Below are 24,052 nucleotides of genomic sequence, written 5' to 3'. Positions count from 1 at the left end.
TGTGGCCCTTACGGTTAAAGGGATCAGGAGGTATGGAGAGAAGGCAGGAGTGGGGTACTGAAGTTGAATGATCAGCCATGATCATATTGAATGGTGGTGCAAATTCGAAGGGCCGATGGCCTGCTCCTACACCTATTTTATATGTTTCTATAAGCAAAATATTGCTGCTGGCTCTCATATGTGGTTGGCAATGGAGGTGCGTCACCTTGGGGTGCGGTGCGGCACTCCAGGACCGCTGGGAGCCCTCTGCCACCAGTGTTCCTGGCTGCCAACTCCAGAGCCTCCACCATCCCTTCCATATTATTTCTTATTTGTTGGACAAAAACTCGTGCCAACTATGTTCTAGGTGCTCAGTAGGCTTTTGCTGCTGGTGAATCTCCGTCGTTCCTCCCACCACAGCCGCACACGCTTTCAGTGCCTCCGAGCTCCCTCTCTCTGTCTGTCTCCTCTTCTGTGCATGTCATGATGACCCTTGACTACCTGAATCGCGGGAATCGAGCGTTGCCGAGGATGGCCACACTTTACGGCAGAAGGTCAAAAAAATTTAACGCTACCGCCCATCTGATATCGCTCGCGGTAATGCCCATTTTCAAAAATGTAACCCAAGTGTTTTGAGAATGGTCGAGAAGCTGGCGATCTGAAAACCCTTTTTTAATGACCACGCTGGAAATAACGCCCATTTTTGGGCGATAAGCACAAAAGTGGAGGTTCTAGCCCATAGTCTCAAAATAAGGGGCCACCCATTTAAAACTGAGATGAGGAGGAATTTCTTCTCGCAGAGGGTTGTAAATCTATGGAATTCTCTGCCCCAGAGAGCTGTGGAAGCTGGGTCATTGAATATATTTAAGGCAGAGAAAGACAGATTTTTGAACGATAAGGGGATAAAGGGTTATGGGGAGCGGGCAGAGAAGTGGAGCTGAATTCATGATCAGATCGGCCGTGATCTTATTAAATGGCGGAGCATGCTCAAGGGGCCAGGTGGCCTACTCCTGCTCCTTTTCCTTATGTTCTTATGACAGGTTGAGAAAACGGATAAAAAAGCATACGGGATCCTGGGCTTCATAAATAGAGGCATAGGGCCCGAAATTCACTGTCCTCAGAAGGGATGGCTACCACGGAGTTCAGGTGGTCAAATTGACAAAAATTGATCGGCTGCTGCAGTAGGGTACTTTTCCCTCCCTGGGCCACAGTTTAAAAAGAGGCAGCTCGTGCAGAGCACGGAGTGCAACAGCATAGAGTGGCATTTGTGAGTTTGGTAAGTGGGTGAGTTTTAAGGGTTATTCTCTTTAAACCATTTGGAAGCTGGAGTAAATTGTTAGTGGCAATTGCCAGTAGCTTCTAAGTAAGTAGCAGTTTAATTTGAAGGGGAAAAGTTAAATAGATGGGAATCTTTCAGGTTTCGGCAGAGAAAAACAAGGTAACTCTCCAGTAGGAGGCAATTAGCAGTTAGTTAAAACCAGTTCTGTAAACGACTGACCAGTAGTGAGTCATCTGACCTAGATACAGTTTAAAAGAGGCAGCTCGTGCAGAGCACGGAGTGCAACAGCATAGAGTGGCATTTGTGAGTTTGGTAAGTTGGTGAGTTCGGGCAAGCAGGGATGGCAGGTGCTGTTTTGTCTTGTTTTTCCTACCAGTGCTGACACTAGAGCAGCTGATAAGGAGTGCAAGAGTAGGAGACGGAGGCCCAGAGACCAGCCCAACCAGTTGCAGACAAAGATAGAGGGGTGCGAAATCGAGAGGTGAAGCTGGTAAGTGGTTGGCTGTTCGACTGGTAAGTATAACTCTCTTTTAGACTGACTTTTAGATTGGTTTAATTAGCAGCCAACCAATAAGTAGCTGTTTGGTGTTAAAGTAAATTTTAGTAAGTAAATTAATTTAAGGGTTCAGTCATGGCAGGAGAGCCCGGACCTGTGTCATGCTCCTCCTGTGGGAAGTCAGGGACGTTTCCAGTGTCGCTGACTACTCTGTGTGTGGGAAGTGTGTCCAGCTGCAGCTCCTGACAGACCGCATGACGGCACTGGAGCTGCGGATGAACTCACTCTGGAGCATGCGCGATGCTGAGAATGTTGTGGATAGCACATTTAGTGAGTTGGTCACACCGCAGGTAAGGGTTAGGACAGATAGTGAATGGGTGACCAAGAGACAAGGCAAGAGCAGGAAGGTAGTGCAGGAGTCCCCTGCGGTCATCTCCCTCCAAAACAGATATACCGTTTTGGATACTGTTGGGGGAGATGGCTTACCAGGGGAAGGCACCAGCAGCCAGGTTCATGGCACCGTGGGTGGCTCTGCTGCACACAGAAGGATGGGAAAAAGAGTGGGAGAGCAATATTGATAGGGGGCTCTATTGTAAGGGGAATAGATAGGAGTTTCTGCGGCCGCAACCGAGACTCCAGGATGGTATGTTGCCTCCCTGGTGCAAGGGTCAAGGATGTCTCAGAGCAGCTGCAGAGCATTCTGGAGAGGGAGGGTGAACAGCCAATTGTCGTGGTACATGTAGGTACCAACAATATAGGTTAGAAGCGGGAAGAGGTCCTACAAGCTGAATTTAGGGAGCTAGGAGTTAAATTAAAAAGTAGGACCTCAAAAGGTAGTAATCTCTGGATTGCTACCAGTGCCACGTGCTAATCAGAATAGAGGGAGCAGGATAGTTAGAATAAATACGTGGCTTGAGCAGTGGTGCAAGAAGGGAGGGATTCAAATTCCTGGGACATTGGAACCAATTCTGGGGGAAGTGGGACCTGTACAAAAGGGACAGTCTGCACTTGGGCAGGACTGGAACTGATGTCCTAGGGGTAACATTTGCTAATGCAGTTCGGGAGTGTTTAAACTAATATGGCAGAGGGATGGGAACCTATGCAACGAGCTAGGGCGAAGTAATATGGAGTTAGAAACAGAGGGTAGAAAGGTAAAAAGCAATAGTGGAAGGCTGAGTAAACAAAGGCAAGAAACAAAAAGGGCCACACTACATCATAATTCTAAAAGGACAAAGGGTGTTAAAAATACAAGCCTGAAGGCTTTGTGTCTTAATGCAAGGAGTATCTGTAATAAGGTGGATGAATTAATTGTGCAAATAGATGTTAACAGATATGATGTGATTGGGATTACAGAGATATGGCTCCAGGATGATCAGGGCTGGGAACTCAACATCCAGGGGTATTCAACATTCAGGAAGGATAGAATAAAAGGAAAAGGAGGTGGGGTAGCATTGCTGGTTAAAGAGGAGATTAATGCAATAGTTAGGAAGGACATTAGCTTGGATGATGTGGAATCTATATGGGTAGAGCTGCAGAACACCAAAGGGCAAAAAACGTTAGTGGGAGTTGTGTACAGACCTCCAAACAGTAGTAGTGATGTTGGGGAGGGCATCAAACAGGAAATTAGGGGTGCATGCAATAAAGGTGCAGCAGTTATCATGGGTGACTTTAATATGCATATAGATTGGGCTAACCAAACTGGAAGCAATACGGTGGAGGAGGATTTCCTGGAGTGCATAAGGGATGGTTTTCTAGACCAATATGTTGAGGAACCAACTAGGGGGGAGGCCATCTTAGACTGGGTGTTGTGTAATGAGAGAGGATTAATTAGCAATCTTGTTGTGCGAGACCCTTTGGGGAAGAGTGACCAGAATATGGTGGAATTCTACATTAGGATGGAGAATGAAACAGATAATTCAGAGACCATGGTCCAGAACTTAAAGAAGGGTAACTTTGAAGGTATGAGGCATGAATTGGCTAGGATAGATTGGCGAATGATACTTAAGGGGTTGACTGTGGATGGGCAATGGCAGACAGTTAGAGACCGCATGGATGAACTACAACAATTGTACATCCCTGTCTGGCGTAAAAATAAAAAAGGGAAGGTGGCTCAACCGTGGCTATCAAGGGAAATCAGGGATAGTATTAAAGCCAAGGAAGTGGCATACAAATTGGCCAGAAATAGCAGCGAACCCGGGGACTGGGAGAAATTTAGAACTCGGCAGAGGAGGACAAAGGGTTTGATTAGGACAGGGAAAATAGAGTACGAGAGGAAGCTTGCAGGGAACATTAAGACGGACTGCAAAAGTTTCGATAGATATGTAAAGAGAAAAAGGTTAGTAAAGACAAACGTAGGTCCCCTGCAGTCAGAATCAGGGGAAGTCATAACTGGGAACAAAGAAATGGCAGACCAATTGAACAAGTACTTTGGTTCGGTATTCACTAAGGAGGATACAAACAACCTTCCGGATATAAAAGGGATCAGAGGGTCTAGTAAGGAGGAGGAACTGAGGGAAATCTTGATTAGTCGGGAAATTGTGTTGGGGAAATTGATGGGATTGAAGGCCGATAAATCCCCAGGGCCTGATGGACTGCATCCCAGAGTACTTAAGGAGGTGGCCTTGGAAATAGCGGATGCATTGACAATCATTTTCCAACATTCCATAGACTCTAGATCAGTTCCTGTGGAGTGGAGGGTAGCCAATGTAACCCCACTTTTTAAAAAAAGGAGGGAGAGAGAAAACAGGGAATTATAGACCGGTCAGCCTGACATCAGTAGTGGGTAAAATGATGGAATCAATTATTAAGGATGTCATAGCAGCGCATTTGGAAAGAGGTGACATGATAGGTCCAAGTCAGCATGGATTTGTGAAAGGGAAATCATGCTTGACAAATCTTCTGGAATTTTTTGAGGATGTTTCCAGTAGAGTGGACAAGGGAGAACCAGTTGATGTGGTGTATTTGGACTTTCAGAAGGCTTTCGACAAAGTCCCACACAAGAGATTAATGTGCAAAATTAAAGCACCTGGGATTGGGGGTAGTGTGCTGATGTGGATTGAGAACTGGTTGGCAGACAGGAAGCAAAGAGTAGGAGTAAATGGGTACTTTTCAGAATGGCAGGCGGTGACTAGTGGGGTACCGCAAGGTTCTGTGCTGGGGCCCCAGCTGTTTACATTGTACATTAATGATTTAGATGAGGGGAGTAAATGTAGTATATCCACATTTGTGGATGACACTAAGTTGGGTGGCAGTGTGAGCTGCGAGGAGGATGCTATGAGGCTGCAGAGTGACTTGGATAGGTTAGGTGAGTGGGCAAATGCATGGCAGATGAAGTATAATGTGGATAAATGTGAGGTTATCCACTTTGGTGGTAAAAACAGAGAGACAGACTATTATCTGAATGGTGACAGATTAGGAAAAGGGGAGATGCAACGAGACCTGGGTATCATGATACATCAGTCATTGAAGGTTGGCATGCAGGCGGTTAAGAAAGCAAATGGCATGTTGGCCTTCATAGCGAGGGGATTTGAATACAGGGGCAGGGAGGTGTTGCTACAGTTGTACAGGGCCTTGGTGAGGCCACACCTGGAGTATTGTGTACAATTTTGGTCTCCTAACGTGAGGAAGGACATTCTTGCTATTGAGGGAGTGCAGCGAAGGTTCACCAGACTGATTCCCGGGATGGCGGGACTGACATATCAAGAAAGACTGAATCAACTGGGCTTGTATTCACTGGAGTTCAGAAGAATGAAAGGGAATCTCATAGAAACGTTTAAAATTCTGATGGGTTTAGACAGGTTAGATGCAGGAAGAATGTTCCCAATGTTGGGGAAGTCCAGAACCAGGGGTCACAGTCTAAGGATAAGGGGTAAGCCATTTAGGACCGAGATGAGGAGAAACTTCTTCACCCAGAGAGTGGTGAACCTGTGGAATTCTCTACCACAGAAAGTTGTTGAGGCCAATTCACTAAATATATTCAAAAAGGAGTTAGATGTAGTCCTTACTACTCGGGGGAATCAAGGGGTATGGTGAGAAAGCAGGAATGAGGTACTGAAGTTGCATGTTCAGCCATGAACTCATTGAATGGCGGTGCAGGCTCGAGGGGCCGAATGGCCTACTCCTGCACCTATATTCTATGTTTCTATGTTTTTATATTCAGCTCGGGGAGAATTTCAGCGGTGCTTACTTCCGCCGAAAACGGCACGGTGAAGCCGGTGTAAAGGGAGGTTTCCAGCGGTGAGCTCTGCAGCGTGCAGGCCACTGGAAAGGGAATACCACAGCGAAATTCATTGAAGTAAAGGTAGGACTTTTCCTGGCAGTGCCCTCGCGAGCATTTGCGATGCCGAGCTCGAACGCGACACCGCTGGGGCCCTTTGGTAGGTAAAAAGGTTTAATTATTATTGTTTTTATTTCATTTTCCAACATGCATCCGCAGTATTTATCTTTTGATATAGTTTTATTAATTGTTTTGGTTCCATTAGAAACCGGTTTAAAAAAGGCCTGGGAGCAGCTGGCTCATTAGAAACCCTTGCCTGCATGCTGAATTTCTCAGTGGTGATAACGCTCAAATTAAGACAGCCACACTGCTGAAAAATCCACTTTGGAAGGGTTCATTCGTGCTGGAACCCCATTTATTCACTTTTGGAGCTGAATATGGGGTGGCCCAGCCACAAAAATGTTTTGGTGCTAATGACCACAAAAAGGTGGAGGGAGCACTAGCTTTCCATTGGCACTGAATTTTGGGCCCATAGAGTACAAAAGCAAGGAAGTTATGATGAACCTTTATAAAACATTAGTTCGGCCTCAACTGGAGTATTGTGTCCAATTCTGGACATCGCACTTTCAGAAGGATGTGAAGGCCTTAGAGAGGGTGCAGAAAAGATTTACAATAATGGTTCCATGGATGAGGGACTTCAGTTAAGTGGATAGACTGAAGAAACTGGAGTGGTTCTCCTGAGAGCAGAGAAGGTTGAGGAGAGATTCGAGAGACGTGTTCAAAATCATGAGGGGTTCAGACAAGAGTAGATGGAGAGAAACTGTTCCCATTGGCGGAATGGTCAAGAATCAAAGGACACAGATTTAAGGTGATTGGCAAAAGAACCAAAGACGACATCAGGAAAAAAGGTTAGGACCTGGAATGCACTGCCTGAAAGGGTGGTGGAGGCAGATTCAATCATGGCTTTCAAAAGGGAATTGGATAGTACCTGAAGGAAAAAAATGGGCAGGGCCAAGGGGAATGGGCAGGGGAGTGGGACTAGCTGAAGTGCTCTTGCAAATAGCTGGCACAAGTTCAATAGGTTGAATGGCCTCAGAGCTCCCATTACTATGAATAAGAATATTGCATTGTGACTGGTGGTCCAGGCCGACATGATCCCAGGATGCGCATATGCTCCTGAAATGCGTGGGCCTCTGCGCTGGGCTGCGCATCTAAGCCTCGGAGCGCAAGTGTTCGTTCCTCCGGGACCACCAGGTACTTTCATTTTTTTTAAATTTGGTTGGAGGCATCTTCCCACTGGAAGCCTCTGAACACCATTTTTGGCCCAATAACTTAAACCCCCATTGTCTCAAGCAGATTTATGAGATGAACATCATCCTGGACAGATACTTCTAGTGGACCTAATGCACATTTCTAGAACATGTGTTCTGGGGATTAATCCCTGATGAACTAATTTTAATTTAATTTAGTAACTTAATCCCAATATAAAATCAAAATCACTCCCAAACCAAAGGGTAAAAAATTCTGAAACACAACTGTCCTGAATAAAATTAGCTAGTTTATTATCAAATCTGGGACCTTGTTGGCCTTTATGGTTTATTGAATTATACAATCTATTAAGCTACTGGAAGCTCCACAATTAATATTTATTAAATGTATTTGTTGACCCTAGCACCAGAGATGTAATTAATTTACTTATGTCCTGGAGGCAAATTGTATTCATTTGCTTGCTGCTATGCATTCACATGTGTCCAGAGAATCAAATACGTAGCTAAGATTACAATTTTTTAAAAACCCACAAATTAAATGAGTTATTTTTGAATGAATACGTGAGACAAAAGCAAGTCTTATTCCAGAGTATTCTTTTAAAGAAATTCAACTTTCAAATCATTTATTAGTTCTTGAAATCAGTCCCTGAAATGTGTCAGCAGGCCAAAAATGTCACATTATTATAAAATGAAAAATTAGTGAGCAAGGCCATATGATGGATATGGTTTCATTGAATCACAAGTCACCTTGGGGACAATGTGCTTCACACTATTGAAATGAGTTAGAAGCTACTCTACCTCTGCAGAAGTGAGTATCAAAACTTAAAATAAAACTTAAAACACAGCAATAGCTTCATTTGCAAGTCATTTTATGAATGTAAATATTATATTAGTAACAATGCATTTAAAAAAATTTATCACTTTTATTTGTATAGTTCAAGTGCATAAAAAGGATGGTCTATTTTTATTTCCCCCCCCCCCGCCTTTTATATGTTTAATGGAAAACTTCAGTGAAATAGACTGTATATGAATATGTGTGTTGAGAAGTAGTAAGCTCAAATATTATAAAATGCTGGTCTTGTGAGTTATTTTGTTGTACAAGAGATAAAGCCTATGGTTAGTGTTATATATATTTATATACCAAGTGCAATAAACATATAGTTACCAATATAAAAGGGGGTTCATTCATTATCACATATCATACTCTTGGGTAATCATCTACTGACACTCTATAAATAAAGAAATACAGAAAACATTAATCGTTGACTACATCTCATAGGTTTTCAGGCTTGGCAATGTCATCTTCTAAATCTCTTTTTCTAACAAGACATGGGCTCCAGTGTTTTGATAGAAAAAGCTGGGAGACATTTATATTGCTCATGCTAGCTCCAAAGCTCCACAGATAGCTGGAATTTATACTTAAAATGTTCAAAAAAAAGAGATAAAGCACTATAGGTACTTGGGAAAGAAGGCACCGAGTTCTCCAATCCTGCGGTTCGGACATAATTTGTTCACACAAAGCTTGACTCTCAAACTCCAACTAATGGACAGCAGCCTGGGTCTTTCATTTATACAGCAACAGCACTTGATATTTGGATAATTTCACTAGAATTTTGCGCACACACACACACACATTTTAATGAAAACAACCCCTGTTCATCAATGCATGCCATGAAGACAATAAAAAAAAAGCCTGAAAAATCAATGTTAAGAAAAAAATATATATTTAAAAAAAAATTACAACCTGTCTGGAACCTAAAAGCTGTACTCACTTGTGAATTTCATGTTTATGAAAACCAATGTGTTTCTTTTCCCATCTTGTCATCCAGTCTTCCACAGTCAAATCAAGATTTTCTAGGTCTCCGTACTTGTTCAACCTCTTTCCCTCTGGTATAGCCACATCAGTACTCATGGTTCTGGGAAAATCCACATTGTGACAACATGTACAGAGCACACGAAAAACACTCCCAAACAAAATCTTCCATTTTTAATCGGAGCAAAAGACGGATGGATCCCAATTTTAAGCAACAAAAAAAATCAACTGTTTAGTTTGCTTTGTAAAATGTTACAATGGCCTAGCATTTCCGATCTGGATGACTGTGAACGGGCAGCATTTGCCATCATTCTGCCTTTGAAACTGACCACAACTTCAGGATTTGGCGCATGCAGAAATCCTGAACTTGTACTCTGTCATTCACTGCTCCAACACAGTCTGTGCTGTGCCTGCAGCTAACCGCCCTCCCCCCCGCCATCCCACCCACACCCCGCCAACAGAGCCGGCAATCAGATTAATCTCTCAATTCAGGGAAACTGATGAAAACTTCAGTTCTTCTGCAGTAATTACACTGTTAAATTCTCCCCTAAGAGTTAGACCAAAGGGATTAAGTGTAACTGGGATTTTAACATCGTATATTGACTGCTAAACAAAGATTATGGCCCTGAGAAAGTAATTTTTATTCTTTGCAGTGTCAAATTTAAACGTTAATAAAAAATTTAAATTGCAAAACTTTTTTTTAAAATGCAAGAGTTGTCCACCTTTATTTCAGATTTGCCTTGCACCCATGCGAGAGCCTCAATCTTTGTTTTGCTTGCTCTTAAAATTCTAACTTTTAAAAAAAAATGTAAGAGCTTACTCACTTCCTTATTCACTGTCTGTGAGAACTCTGCAGTTTGATTGGCTGCTTAGCTTGTTGACATCATAGCAGCTAGCACTGGGAGATCCCCACTACACTCCATTGATTTGAAATACGCATTGGAAAACCCGTACTTCAACACAGATCGCGAGATCTTTGGGCGAAGCTTGCTTCAGGGCCAGCAGCGAACGCCTTTACTTTACCGCTGACCGCAAATTCTAGGCATTGACTTTCTGAGTTCAGTCATGGAGAATTTACTATAAATTTAGGGATGTGATCATGACAATGTGTTCAATTATTGCCACATAAGTGTTTTTTAAAAAAAGATACGACTTCCCCGAAATCTGTAGTTTGAAAACTACAAAAAAACGAATGTTTTTTAAAAACTGGGTAACTTTCTCCTCTCCAGCTGAAATGACACTGACTACTGCTGAAGTACAGTTCCATAGGCATTGGCAGCCTTCTGGTACCTCACCCAAGGAGCCATTTTTCAAGTCAGACCCGAGACAGTTGGTGTCAATAAACTAATAAACAACTAGCTTATAAAAAGTTTACACTCTAAGTTGGAAAATGTAATTTATTTTCATTTAAATACATATGAGTTAATGGATGCTCAAAAATTGAGATTTCAAATTTTTCACTGATTTAATTTCAGATACCACTAAAGTATCTATTCTCCTCGTCTCGTTTTTAAGGAAAAATTGTATATGTATATAAATAAATGGACGTAATTAAGACTCTGGTGGGCACATGTTTATGGCTAAAGTGCAACTTTTCCGTTGTTTATTGTTGTCCATATGCTAAGCAATAGGCAATTTAAACAAAGCAAGGAGTTTTGGTATACAAAGGCAAAATACTGTGGATGCTGGAAATCTGAAATAAAACCAGAAAATACTGGAAATACTCAGTAGGTCAGGCAGCATCTGTGGAGTGAGAAACAGAGTTAGCGTTTCAGGTCGATTACTTTTCGTCAGGTTTTGCTACAACGTATCTCTCAGGTTTCAATGGAGCAAGTGTTGAATCTGAGCCGCAGACGACCACAAGAGCGGTGGGCTGCTGGGAGCGGGGCAGGGATGGCTTTAGTTGAGTATTAATAATACAAACAGAAAATGCTGGAAATCTCAGCAAGTCAGGCAGCATCTGACGAAGGATCAAGGACCCCAAACGTTAACTCCGTTTCTCTCCACTTGCGAAGCTACATGGGTTGCTCTTGTTCTTGGTCAGGCCATGCTTCTCGACCTCTCCCCCTCTCTCTCCCTCTCCCCTCTCTCCCCACTGTGACGAAGGATCACAGATCTCAAACGTTGACTGTTTCTCTCCACAGATGTTGCCTGACCTGCTGAGATTTTCAGCATTTCCTGTTTTTATTTCAGATTCCAGCATTCGCAATATTTTGCTTTTGATTTAGTTGAGCATTATTCTCCAACACACACAATTCCTTCTAATAAAACAATCAATCGGACTCACCTCTTCGTGTGGTTATTTGGAGTTTGACCCGCAGTAGATGTTTGCCAGACTGTGCAGCCCAAATACATAAGTTACTTCTGACAGCCAAGGGGAGGAGGATTATAAAGGTCACAGGTCACACGCACTCGTCTTCTGGATTTGGTCATCATCAAAAAAGAAACCGGCCCGAAATTTAAACTTAAAACCCATGGCCGGAAGTAAAGGGCTGAAAAATATAAGAAAAACAAAAACATCCCCTCTCTCTGTCCCTCTTCTCGCCCCCAACTCGCGGCGACGCTCGGGTTAAAGTCATCACATTATTCAAATCGCGTCGGTTAAGGACCTGGGGCGCGTGCGTGAGAGAGAGCGCGAGCCTGAGCTCGAGAGAAAGACGAGTTCGAGTTGAGGGTGGAGATAGAAAAACGAAACGAGCCTTGGCTGGAGCTGAGGAGAGAGGGGGAGCGAGCCTGGTCTCGAGCTGAGCTGAGGAGAGGAGAGGGAGCGAGCCTGGTCTCGAGCTGAGGAGAGGAGAGGAGAGGAGAGGAGAGGGAGCGAGCCTGGTCTCGAACTGGAGAAAGGAGGGGCGCGAGCCTGGTCTCGAACTGGAGAGAGGAGGGGAGCAAGCCTGGTCTGGAACTGGAGAGAGGGGGAGCGAGCCTAGGCTCGAGCTGGAGAGAGGAGGGGAACGAGCCTAGGCTCGAGCTGGAGAGAGGAGGGGAACGAGCCTGGTCTCGAGCTGAGGAGAGGGGGAGCGAGCCTTGGCTCGAGCTGGGGGGACTGAGCGAGACGGAGCTGAGCGACGATCCACACAGGAACCAGGGAGACGGAGGGGGCCGTGTCACAATGTATTACTCGGACACAGGTGAGTGCGGGTCAGATTGTGGCGCCGCTCTGTCCTGGCCGTTAATTTCGCAATCGCCGTCTTTTATTCTGCCCCACCCCCTGCGCTTGTCCTCACCGTCGGAGAGTTTGAAGCTGCCGTTAAATAACTCGCATCACCCGCCCCGGGGTCTGCCTCCCTCCACCGGGGCTCCAGTCACCGGACCTATTGCCGGACTTGGTCTCTCGGTGGATCGATTATCCTCCCCTCGAGCCGTGTGTGTGTGTGTGTGTGTGTGTGAGAGAAAAGGAACCAAGGTACGTTCATCTCGGAGATCCCTAATCCTCGGCCTGGAGCTCAGGCTTTGTGCAACAATCGGTACCAACCCATGTCTGAGCTGCCCTGTGTGTGCACTCGCTGTGGATACAGTGAGGATGGTTGAAGCTACATTGTGATATAAATGAGATACCAGCTAAGGCAAGGTCAATGCTAACGGGAATGTTTACATAATGTTACATACATGTTTACACGGTTGGTTTCAGTATTTGATGTTGACCAGCTGTCCCCATTGGCAGTAGCAATCCTCGCTGTTAAATCACAGGTGTTCCTATAATATTTTTTTCGTCTTCGTTACTTTTTTCATAATTTATTATCTGCGAGTTCTGCTTTACTTCTACATGCATGCTTTTTAAAAAAACGTTATTGTTGAATGCAAGGTTTACCAACAGCAACAAAAACGTAGTCATTTTGTTTATGGTGAAATCTAATTTGATTGGTCGGAGACTTCCTTGGTGAACGGTTAAGGAGGAAACTGAAGGAGAAGTAATGAACTTTTAGCAGTCTTTTTCCCCCAAAATTTTAACAGTAATTTTTAAAAGTCTCAGATAATGGTTTTAATGTGTTGGAAAGTTTACTGATTTGTCTAATGTTAGTGATTAATTGCAGTGGACATTCTTCCTGTAAATTGCAAGCAAATTGAAAAAAATAGTGGGAATGAATTATGACAATTTTTTGCTTTGAATTTGTGCTGTTTTCTTAAAGACAATTTCTTTGAAACCAGAAAAGTATTTGAATATCTAATGTTTCTCAATTATTGTCACAATTTAATCTTAGAAACAATTGGGAAAATAAAGTTGTGTGTGATAACACAATGTAATAATTTTTTTCCTTTTACCAACAAACAGTGTGGTGGTTAGAAGCACTTACTGTACTGTATAATATTCGCTGTTAATTTGTGTGCAGATAGTGAATCATGGTTCCAAACTTTCCTGGGGACTTGCACCATGATCAATCTACGGCATAGGGACCCTTGAACGGTGCAAAAGAGGAAATTATGGATAAAGTTACTTACACCATTAATTATGCCACTCTATGTTGTCCTGGGACTTTTGCGCCTCTCCTCCATCACCTTCGCCGAAAAATGCAACGACCCATCTTTTTGCGATAGAAATATCGGTGGGGCAATGAGTGTTATTAGGGAGTAAATTGGACAGCAATTTCCGGCGTCTGCACAGGCGCAGAGAAACTCAGAAGTCAGGAAGTTGCTATCCGATTTACCCTGCTCCTCCAGACGCTTTGCCGTAACGGCACCTCGCCAAGAAATTCGGCATTAAAATACATGAAGGGCGTGAAGTTGCGGTGCTTAGTTATCTACTAAACATGCCAGAAGACGTAGCGCTGGCGTGTTTAGGTGTAAGTGAATTTTTAACAGCATGACAGGTCTTAATTTCTGCCAGACACCCTTTGGCACTGAAAATTTACTTTAACAAGTGTGAAGTCTCATTCCTTCAGAGTTTAATAAAAATTCAAATGCATTTTGCTACTTTTTCTTTCTCTCTTATCTCTTTCCTTCCCCCACTTTCTTTCTTTTTCTCTTTCCCCATTTTTATTTCCTTCCCTTTATTTTGGTTTCTGTATGTGCCTTTTATATTGAATTAAATATTCTAATTTATATTTCCTGGTTTAGACTGCGTGTCTCTGAGGATTCTTCAATCTTATTGGTTGAAGAGACACACTGTTGCTTGGCCTGCTCTCACATGCCACAATAACCTTAAGTTTCCACTCAAAAGCCCACAAAAGGTCTGTGGGCAGCTTTAAGTGTAATGAATGGCGAGCGGTGTTCCTTCATCACTGGCTGCAAAATCCGGGCCAAGTATTTGTAGTTGTTCCAACCCCATTGAAATCAGTGCTAATTGCCATTTTCCTGCATGTAACTTAGTTTTCACAGCATTGCCACTATGCTTAAATAATAGCATTGGCAGTGGCATGATATTGTCTTTTACAATGCATTTACTGAACCTGATTTGCTTTTAAATGACAGTGAAAATAATCTTGAGTTTCTAAAGAATTAATTTCCTTTCGAGTACAAATAACAGCAATCTCTTGGTCAAAGACATAGCAAAGATAGATTTTTCAGCAAAATACCTAAAGCTGAAGCAATGAGATGGTGTTGCTCCAACTCAAAATAAATATTCTTAAAACACCAGAGAGCCAGTTTCACCAACTAGTTTATGTTTGTCAGCTCTTTAGACTTCAAACTAAAACTAGCTGCAGAGAACACGATTTACTGACAGCTATTTATAAACTTGTTTGGTTTTTAAAAAATCAGATTTTTAATAGACCTTGCAGCTCAAATGAAACACAATAACACCATCAAAATAAAACCAAATAGATGAAATGCAGCACTAGCGATCTTCAACATTCCAACTTTTATATTTTTCCTATAATTGTAAAAAGTGAAGCAGTTTAATGAAAATTACAATCCAAAGTAGCTTTTTTTGGCAATCAATTCAGTCAACTTCCAATGTAAACATGTAGATTCTGGTTTAGCTTCAATATAATTCTGTACACAATTATTAAAAAAATACTATAGTGCCCATTTAAAGGAAAATGAAGATAGGCATTAGTGGTTTCCTTCTGTAAAACAAAGTCCCTTTTATTGGTCTTTGGCTGTGTCACTTCCTTATGTTGCTATCCTTGTGGCATATTCAAATCTGTTCTCCTGTAAATTTTGGTGCCAATTCACCACTGGCTGGTTGGGGTGCACAACTTATGGCGTTGGTCGGGAAAATTTGGGCCATAGTATCTGATTATTGTATGAAAACCAAGATGAAATTCATACTTGATCAAGTATTTTGTCTAACTTGTTTCAAAAGCCAAATTCTTGATTATTTGCCTGAACCTGTATGAAAGGCTCCATTTATCTCAGAATTCTGAAATGATTATAGCTGCATGCTTGGGAAATTGTAGACGAGCTGTTCGAGGCCATACTGAATTAATTCAATTTCCTGGATAGGCCAACATTTTAAGTTCAGAGGCTGAATTTAAACCTTTTCACTATTTTGTGATGATACAGATTAAGAATGTTCAAGCTCTGAATGGCTTTTCCTAAAAACAAATATCCAGAACTTAATCTACTTTTGTGATATTTAGTTTTTAACAGTTACTCCTAACAAGCTATGTGAGTACTGTAGTTTTTGAATTTGTTTAATATTTTTCACTGGTCTATGGGATTTTTAACTTGGAAGAGATTACTCTTAAATGCTGCTGGTTTCCTATTATGAAGCTGAAGTACTGCAAGGAATACTGGGGCCAGACTTTGCCTTGTTATGGATGACTGTAACAATGTGAAGACACTTGAGATTGTGATCCTCTTGTTTGAATTTTAGAATGAAAGAGCTGAGGGAAGAAGGGGAGGGGGAGAACATCCCAGGATATGCTGTCCTGAAATAATTTTTTGACAAGTTGTAGATAACTACCACAGATATATTCTTCATTGTTTTGATTCTGCAGTATGAATAGATGTTATCATTTTGTTTCCATCATTATCATAGGCAATTCCTCGGAATCGAGGAAGACTTGCTTCCACTCCTGAAGTGAGTTCTTTGGTGGCTGAACAGTCCTATACGAGAGCCGCAGACTCTGTCACAGGTGGGACAGATAGTCGTTGAGGGAAGGGGTGGGTGAGATTGGTTTGCCGCACGCTCGTTCCGCTGCCTGCGCTTGATTTCTGAATGCTCTCGGCATTGAGACTCGAGGTGCTTAGTGCCCTCTCTGATGCACTTCCTCCACTTAGGGCAGTCTTGGTCCAGGGACTCCCAGATGTCAGTGGAGATGTCACACTTTATCAAGGAGGCTTTGAGGGTGTCCTTGTGGCATTTCCGCTGCCCACCTTTGGCTTGTTTGCCGTGAGGGAGCTCCGAGTAGAGCACTTGCTTTGGGAGTCTCTGTCTGGAATGTGAACTATGTGGCCTGCCCAGCGGAGCTGATAGAGTGTGGTCAGTGCTTCAATGCTGGGGATGTTAGCCTGGATGAGGACGCTGATGTTGGTGCGCCTGTCCTCCAAGGGGATTTGTCGGATCTTGCGGAGACATCGTTGGTGATATTTCTCCAGCAACTTGAGGTGTCTGCTGTACATGGTCCATGTCATACAGGAGGGCAGGTATTACTACAGCCCTGTAGACCATGAACTTGGTGGCAGTTTTGAGGGCCTAGTCTTCAGACACTCTCTTCCTCAGGCAGCCGAAGGCTGCACTGGCACACTGGAGGCGGTGTTGGATCTCTTCGTCGATGCTTGCTCTTGTTGATAGGAGGCTCCCGAGATATAGGAAGTAATCCACGATAGCGCAACACAATTACTGACACACAGTACTCGGCATCACTATATGACTTTTAATAACTCACTTTGCATCATTTACATTTCACTTATTTGAAGAGGATGTGTATCATTGAACAAGTAATCAGAGTTTGTATATTTGATTATTTTTTTAGGTATTTGGTGTTTAAAATGACCTTTTGCAATATTAAATTATAATAGATTTTTACTGATGAACTCCATGTTGTATGCACTATTTGAGCATGTCCTCAGACTAGGATACATGCAACCTGAAACATTCCAATATGGCGGTTGATGTCCTGATCTCAGTTGGTGCTGTTTGGACAGCTGTCCTTTTTTGGAGGGAGGAAAATTAGGGACGCCTATTTATTTGAGTCACTGAAAGTTCCTACTTCTTGGTTATGTATGGATCAGCATGGTTTGTGTACTTGGAACACGTTGTATGCTTTCTTTGGTGTGATGTGCACTATTACTGCAGATTGGGTGTCTCCCTAAATAAGAAAGACTTGCATTTATATAGCACCTTTCACGACTACCGGACATCTCAGTGCTTTACAGCCAATGAAGTACTTTTAGTGCAGTCACTGTTGTAATATGGGAAACACGGCAGCCAATTTGCACACAGCAAGCTCCCACAAACAGCATTGTGGTAATGACCAGATAATATGTTTTTGTCATGTTGATTGAGGGATAAATATTGGCCAGGTCACTGGGGATAACTCCCCTGCTCTTCTTTGAAACAGTGCCATGAAATATTTTACGTCCACCTGAGGGAGCAGACGGGGCCTCTGTTTAACGTCACCTCCGACAGTGCAGCACTCCTTCGGCACTGTACTGGAGTGTCAGCCTAGATTTATGTGCTCAAGTCTCTGGAGTGAGACTTGAACCCACAACTTTCTGACTCAGGCAAGTATGCTACCCATTGAGCCACAGTTGAAACCCTAGGGTGCTCAAAGAAATGAGAATTGTGCAAAGTGACCCCCAACTTTTATATTTAACAGCTTGCTATAGTCTGAGATTGTTTCCATGGACCAGGGGAACTCCTGTTGTACCAGTGTTCAAAAAGGGCCACAAGTAAGTCCTGGGTAATTATAGGCCTATTAGCTTGATTTCTGTTGTAGGCAAGTTGCTCGAAGGGATCATTAGAGATACTGTGAATGATCACCGGGACAAAGAAGGGGTAATTAGAGATTCAACTTGGCTCCTGAAGTGGAAGGTCCTTTCTCACCAACCTGGTTGAATTCTTTTGAGGAAGTTACTAGGTTGGTGGATGAACATAGCCCAGCTGACATTGTATGAGTGGATTTACAATAAACTTTTGACAAGGTGCTACAAATAGACTACTTTATCCTGTGGGATTGAAGGGCAGATGCTGGGTTGGATAAGGAACTGGTTGCATTCTTGTAGACAAGAGGGTTGTTAATTAGTGTTTCTACTTGGAGCTCAGTTGTTAGTGGATTACCATAGCGATCAATTTTGGGGCTGTTGCTGTTCACAATCTATATTAATGATCTAGATGAAAGTGTTGGGTGTGGGGGTGGGGGCTGCCTGCAAGTTTGTGGATGACAGTTTTTTGCAAGTGTTAGAGCCTTGGATGAGAAAAAAAATGACTGCATTCAGATCTAGGTACAGTGGGAAAATTGGGGCCTGCATCTGGCAGATGACATTTAATATAAATATAGTATATGCATGTGGGTGGGGCTAATGTCAACACATGTACACCATATAGGGTTCTGAACTAATTAATGTCGGTTGAGTAAGAAAGAAACTTGCGTGTTACGGTACATGAGCCACTCAAGGTTCACGACCAGTGCCACAAGGCTACAGCAAAAGCAAATAGACAGAAGTGGCATTTGCATTGTGGTGGCCTTGTACAATGGTTCAGTTTGGGGTGCCTGCATTTTAACAGCCAGTGATACTAACTACTTAATCTGGTGTAAAATCCACACCTGTACAATCGTGAAAGGCATGTTTGTAAAAGGTACTATAAAAACATTTGGCAAACTGATGAGTGATAAATAACACGAGTAAATGGCATTGAACGATTGTAAAGGTCTTGAGACACCATGTTATTTCCATATGACAGCTCAGGAACTAGCTTTTTGTGCTTCTAATAATAATTAAGTAGTCCGGTGGCACTAAGTTTATAAGAACTGAATTTTGTCCTCTTCCCACCTCAGCCATGACTGGAGAACAGTGAGTGGGGAAGGTGAGAAGATGAGCACTGAGGTCGGAGCCCGTTGCAAGCTGCTGTGTGCACTCTGGATTACGACTCTCATTACCATTCACTCACTGATTCAGACTCATTTTCTTGTGCTCACTCACACTCACTAAGTGAATTTCACTCATTCAATCATTCACGTTCACTCGTACTCACTCAGTAACTCACCCTCATTGCTTTACGCTCTCTCTTGGTTCCACACAGCCGGCACACCGGCCTTTAAATGAGAGAACCTCATGAGTGGAAATTTCAATTGGCTGTTAAAGGGGCCGCACACCCCCCAAAAATAAAGGGAACATGGGCACTCATTCTCACTTTCTCAATTCACTTTCTTTCTCCATTTCATTGAGTAACTCATCCCTTTTACTTTCTTGTTCACTCATTCTCTCTCTTGTTTGTTCATTCTCTCTCTCTCTTGTTTGTTCATTCTCTCTCTCTCTTGTTTGTTCATTCTCTCTCTCTCTTGTTTGTTCATTCTCTCTCTCTTGTTTGTTCATTCTCTCTCTCTCGCTCGTTTTCTCTCTCTCTCGCTCGTTTTCTCTCTCTCTCGCTCGTTCTCTCTCTCTCTCGCTCGTTCTCTCTCTCTCTCGCTCGTTCTCTCTCTCTCTCGCTCGTTCTCTCTCTCTCTCGCTCGTTCTCTCTCTCTCTCGCTCGTTCTCTCTCTCTCTCGCTCGTTCTCTCTCTCTCTCGCTCGTTCTCTCTCTCTCTCGCTCGTTCTCTCTCTCTCTCGCTCGTTCTCTCTCTCTCTCGCTCGTTCTCTCTCTCTCGCTCGTTCTCTCTCTCGCTCGCTCGTTCTCTCTCTCGCTCGCTCGTTCTCGCTCGCGCTCGTCCTCGCGCTCGTCCCCTCTCTCTCGCGCTCGTCCCCTCTCTCTCGCGCTCGTCCCCTCTCTCTCGCGCTCGTCCCCTCTCTCTCGCGCTCGTCCCCTCTCTCTCGCGCTCGTCCCCTCTCTCTCGCGCTCGTCCCCTCTCTCTCGCGCTCGTCCCCTCTCTCTCGCGCTCGTCCCCTCTCTCTCGCGCTCGTCCCCTCTCTCTCGCGCTCGTCCCCTCTCTCTCGCGCTCGTCCCCTCTCTCTCGCGCTCGTCCCCTCTCTCTCGCGCTCGTCCCCTCTCTCTCGCGCTCGTCCCCTCTCTCTCGCGCTCGTCCCCTCTCTCTCGCGCTCGTCCCCTCTCTCTCGCGCTCGTCCCCTCTCTCTCGCGCTCGTCCCCTCTCTCTCGCGCTCGTCCCCTCTCTCTCGCGCTCGTCCCCTCTCTCTCGCGCTCGTCCCCTCTCTCTCGCGCTCGTCCCCTCTCTCTCGCGCTCGTCCCCTCTCTCTCGCGCTCGTCCCCTCTCTCTCGCGCTCGTCCCCTCTCTCTCGCGCTCGTCCCCTCTCTCTCGCGCTCGTCCCCTCTCTCTCGCGCTCGTCCCCTCTCTCTCGCGCTCGTCCCCTCTCTCTCGCGCTCGTCCCCTCTCTCTCGCGCTCGTCCCCTCTCTCTCGCGCTCGTCCCCTCTCTCTCGCGCTCGTCCCCTCTCTCTCGCGCTCGTCCCCTCTCTCTCGCGCTCGTCCCCTCTCTCTCGCGCTCGTCCCCTCTCTCTCGCGCTCGTCCCCTCTCTCTCGCGCTCGTCCCCTCTCTCTCGCGCTCGTCCCCTCTCTCTCGCGCTCGTCCCCTCTCTCTCGCGCTCGTCCCCTCTCTCTCGCGCTCGTCCCCTCTCTCTCGCGCTCGTCCCCTCTCTCTCGCGCTCGTCCCCTCTCTCTCGCGCTCGTCCCCTCTCTCTCGCGCTCGTCCCCTCTCTCTCGCGCTCGTCCCCTCTCTCTCGCGCTCGTCCCCTCTCTCTCGCGCTCGTCCCCTCTCTCTCGCGCTCGTCCCCTCTCTCTCGCGCTCGTCCCCTCTCTCTCGCGCTCGTCCCCTCTCTCTCGCGCTCGTCCCCTCTCTCGCGCGCTCGTCTTCTCTCTCTCTCTCTCTCTCTCTCAAGCTCGTCCTCTCTCTCTCTCTCTCTCTCTCTCTCGCGCTCGTGCTCTCTCTCGCGCTCGCGGGACTCCCTCCCTCCCTCCTCGCGCTTGCTCTCTCTCGCGCTCGCGGGACTCCCTCCCTCCCTCCCCGCGCTCCCTCCCTCCCTCCCCGCGCTCCCTCCCTCCCTCCCTCGCGCTCGCTCGCTTTCTCTCAAGTAGATCGATAAGGTAAGAGGTAAGAGGGAACTGTATCCTGATCCCAGGGTAAGAGGATTGTGTACCATGACCTCAGTGCGAGGCGATTGTTCGCCTCCGCACTGTCTAGAGTACTGTTTCCAGTTTTGGTCCCCTTGTGGTGGGTGATGTCGAGGCCCTGGAAAAGCTTGAGGATTGACACATGGTTTAAAAGCGTTGAGTTACCACAGAACTCTGTCTCGGGGACTAGATTGTTTCATGTGGATAGATTATTTGAATTAGATAGGTTAAGGAGAAGCAGGGGATGTGTGTATGTAAGCATAGAACTAGGCAGTTTTTCTTTTCGAAGAGGGTTATCAACTTTTTAGAACAAATTGCCTGCTCGTGTAGTTGGCGTCATCGTCATCATCATCATAGGCAGTCCCTCGAAATTGGAAGACTAGCTTCCACTCTAAAAGTGAGTTCGTGACTGAACAGTCTAATACGGGAATTACAGTCTCTGTCACAGGTGGGACAGACAGTCATTGAAGGAAAAGGTGGGAAGGGAATCTGGTTTTCCGCATGCTCCTTCCCTTGCTTTCTGCATGCTCTTGGAGATGAGATTCGAGGTACTCCATGCCCTCCCGGATGATCTTCCTCCACTTGGGGTGTGTAGAGAGTGAGGATTCACAACAAGTATTCAAAAGGGAGCTCGTCGAGTTCCTGGCTATGGCTGATATAATTGTGTAGAAAAGATAGATGTGATAGTGAATGATGTATCTCATCATCACTCTGGTCTCGTAGAACTTGTTTTGCTTTTTGGGGGTGGACAGAAATTTCCAAGAATTTTTTTCCCCCTGAATTGGCCTAAGGTTATTTTTTGCCTATACCAGATTATTACATGGCTGCTGGTTGGTGGGGAGTATTGAGGATCATGCTACTCAGTTGCAACATAACAATATGTATATGTCCTTCGGCCAAACCATCTAAAGACACTTTATCGGTTCTACATATATGCTGATGCCACCCAGCTCTACTTCACCACCACCACCTCACTGAATCCTCCATCTACTCTCTGCTGTCAAGCTACTTGTCTGACTTCCAGACCTGGATGAACCAAAATTTCCTCCAATTTTGGGAACACCAAGCCATTATTTTTGCCTCTTCAACAAACTCCGTTCCCTAACCTCTGACTGTTGGCAACTTTGGCATCTTATTTGACCCTGCGCTGAACTTTTGACCCCATATCCTTTCCGTCACGAAAACTGCCCATTTCCACCACCTCTAAAATATTGTTCTTCTCCGTCTCTGCCTCAACCCAGCAGTTGTTGAAACATTCATCCATGCTTTTGTTACCTCTCGACTTGATTATTCCAATACTTTTGTGACCGGCTTCCCATCTTCCACTTTCCACAATCCCTGAGTTCATCCAAAACTCTGCTGACAGTATCCTAGCCAAATCTTGTTCATCCATCTTCCCAGTGCTTTTTGTCCTATGTTGGCACTTGGTCTTTTAAAATTCTCATTCTCATTTTAAAATCTCTCTATGGCCTTGCCCCTCTCTCCCTGTGACCGCCTCCAGTGCTACAACACTCTAAGAAATCTGCATTCTTCCAACTATGGCCTATTGTGCATCCTGCACTTTCTTCACCCCACCGTTGGTAGCTGTGCCTTCCACTGTCTAGGCACGAAGCTCTGGAATCCCCCCTCCCTAAACCTTTCCACCTCTCTCTCATTCTGTTAAAATATTCATTAATACCTTTGATCAAATTTTTGGTCACCTGTCCTAGAAACATAGAAAATAGGTGCCGGAGTAGGCCATTCGGCCCTTCGAGCCTGCACCGCCATTCAATGAGTTCATGGCTGAACATGCAATTTCAGTACCCCATTCCTGCTTTCTCGCCATACCCCGTGATCCCCCTAGTAGTAATAGCTCCTCATAGCTCCTTCTCTGGATTGGTGCCAATTTTTCTTTGATTACATTTCTATGAAGCACCTTGGGATGTTTTACTACTATATAAATGCAAATTGTTGTGGATGGACCAGCTGGTCTTTTCCTTACTGTCATTTTCATATGTTCGTACATCAAGATGGCAATATTTAGTGGGTTCCGGACATTTTAGGTCAGAATTTTGACAGCATCCAGAAGATGGGATGGGTGGTGGGTCAGCTGTTAATTTTAAAATGATTCACAGTGGGTTGGAACACTGGACTTTCCCAATGTTGGGTCTATCAATGCTGAGCAGACCTGACAGGCAGCGATGGTGGAGGCAATTAAAATCATTAGTGGCTTGTTTACAGCCATTTATTAGTGGTTTTTTTCCATCTTTTTGGATTTGACAGGTTGCTCACCAGTTTCCCGCTGTACCTAGACCTCGTCTGTGAGGTTGTGGAACTAATTAGGGAGCAGACTATTTTAGATCTGGTAATGTGTAATGAGTCTGGGTTAATTAATAATCTCGTAGTGAAGGAGCCTCTTGAGAAGAGTGATCAGAGCCTGGTAGAATTTCAAAATCAGTGAGTGAGAGAAAGCGAGGTTTCAAACTAGTGTCCTGAACTTAAATAAAGGTAATTACAAAGCTATGAAGGCTGAGTTGGTTAAAGTGGACTGGGAAAATATATTAAAGAGTAAGACTGTAGAAAAGCAGTGGTAAACATTTAAGGAAATATTTCATAACTCTCTAAACAAAGATATATTCCAGTGAGAAACAAAGACTGAGAAGGATGAACCATCCCTGGCTAACTAAGACAGTAAAGGATGGCATCAAATTGAAAACAAAGCCATACGATGTGAAGAACAGTGGAAGACCAGAAGATTGGGAAATTTTTAGAAATCAGCAAAGGATGACTAAAAAAAATGATAAAGACCGAGAATATAGCACATGGGCGTAAACTAGCAAGAAATATAGGAAGCGAGTAGCTAAAGTAAATGTTAGCCTCTTCGAGAATGAGACTGGGGAATTAATAATGGGTAACAG

The 24,052-nt window shown here is 44.5% G+C and overlaps 2 protein-coding genes across 4 annotated transcripts in view; one reads left to right on the top strand and one right to left on the bottom strand.

The window, feature by feature from the left end:
• The window catches only part of LOC139264347 (probable thiopurine S-methyltransferase), a 70,711-nt gene extending 58,783 nt beyond the window's left edge, over positions 1-11,928 (bottom strand). For 2 of the 3 annotated variants that reach the window (XM_070880640.1, XM_070880641.1), the window contains exons 1-2: positions 11,339-11,928; positions 9,011-9,154 (exon numbers count right to left, since the gene is read on the bottom strand). In XM_070880640.1, coding sequence (XP_070736741.1) covers positions 9,011-9,154; positions 11,339-11,406 — 212 coding nt within the window. In that variant the 5' untranslated portion in view covers positions 11,407-11,928. The remainder of the gene's footprint in view (positions 1-9,010; positions 9,155-11,338) is intronic. The other variant, XM_070880639.1, reaches the window with a different exon arrangement.
• The window catches only part of LOC139264345 (lysine-specific histone demethylase 2), a 147,857-nt gene continuing 135,500 nt past the window's right edge, over positions 11,696-24,052 (top strand). Inside the window, exon 1 of the mRNA XM_070880635.1 lies at positions 11,696-12,179. Within this exon, the coding sequence (XP_070736736.1) occupies positions 12,161-12,179 (19 nt within the window). The 5' untranslated portion in view covers positions 11,696-12,160. The remainder of the gene's footprint in view (positions 12,180-24,052) is intronic.

This window comes from Pristiophorus japonicus, chromosome 5 (assembly GCF_044704955.1).
Source record: "Pristiophorus japonicus isolate sPriJap1 chromosome 5, sPriJap1.hap1, whole genome shotgun sequence".
Classification (NCBI taxonomy): Eukaryota; Metazoa; Chordata; class Chondrichthyes; family Pristiophoridae; genus Pristiophorus; species Pristiophorus japonicus.
The sequence above is the reverse complement of the archived record's forward strand: the minus strand, read 5'-3'. Positions and strand labels throughout refer to the sequence as shown.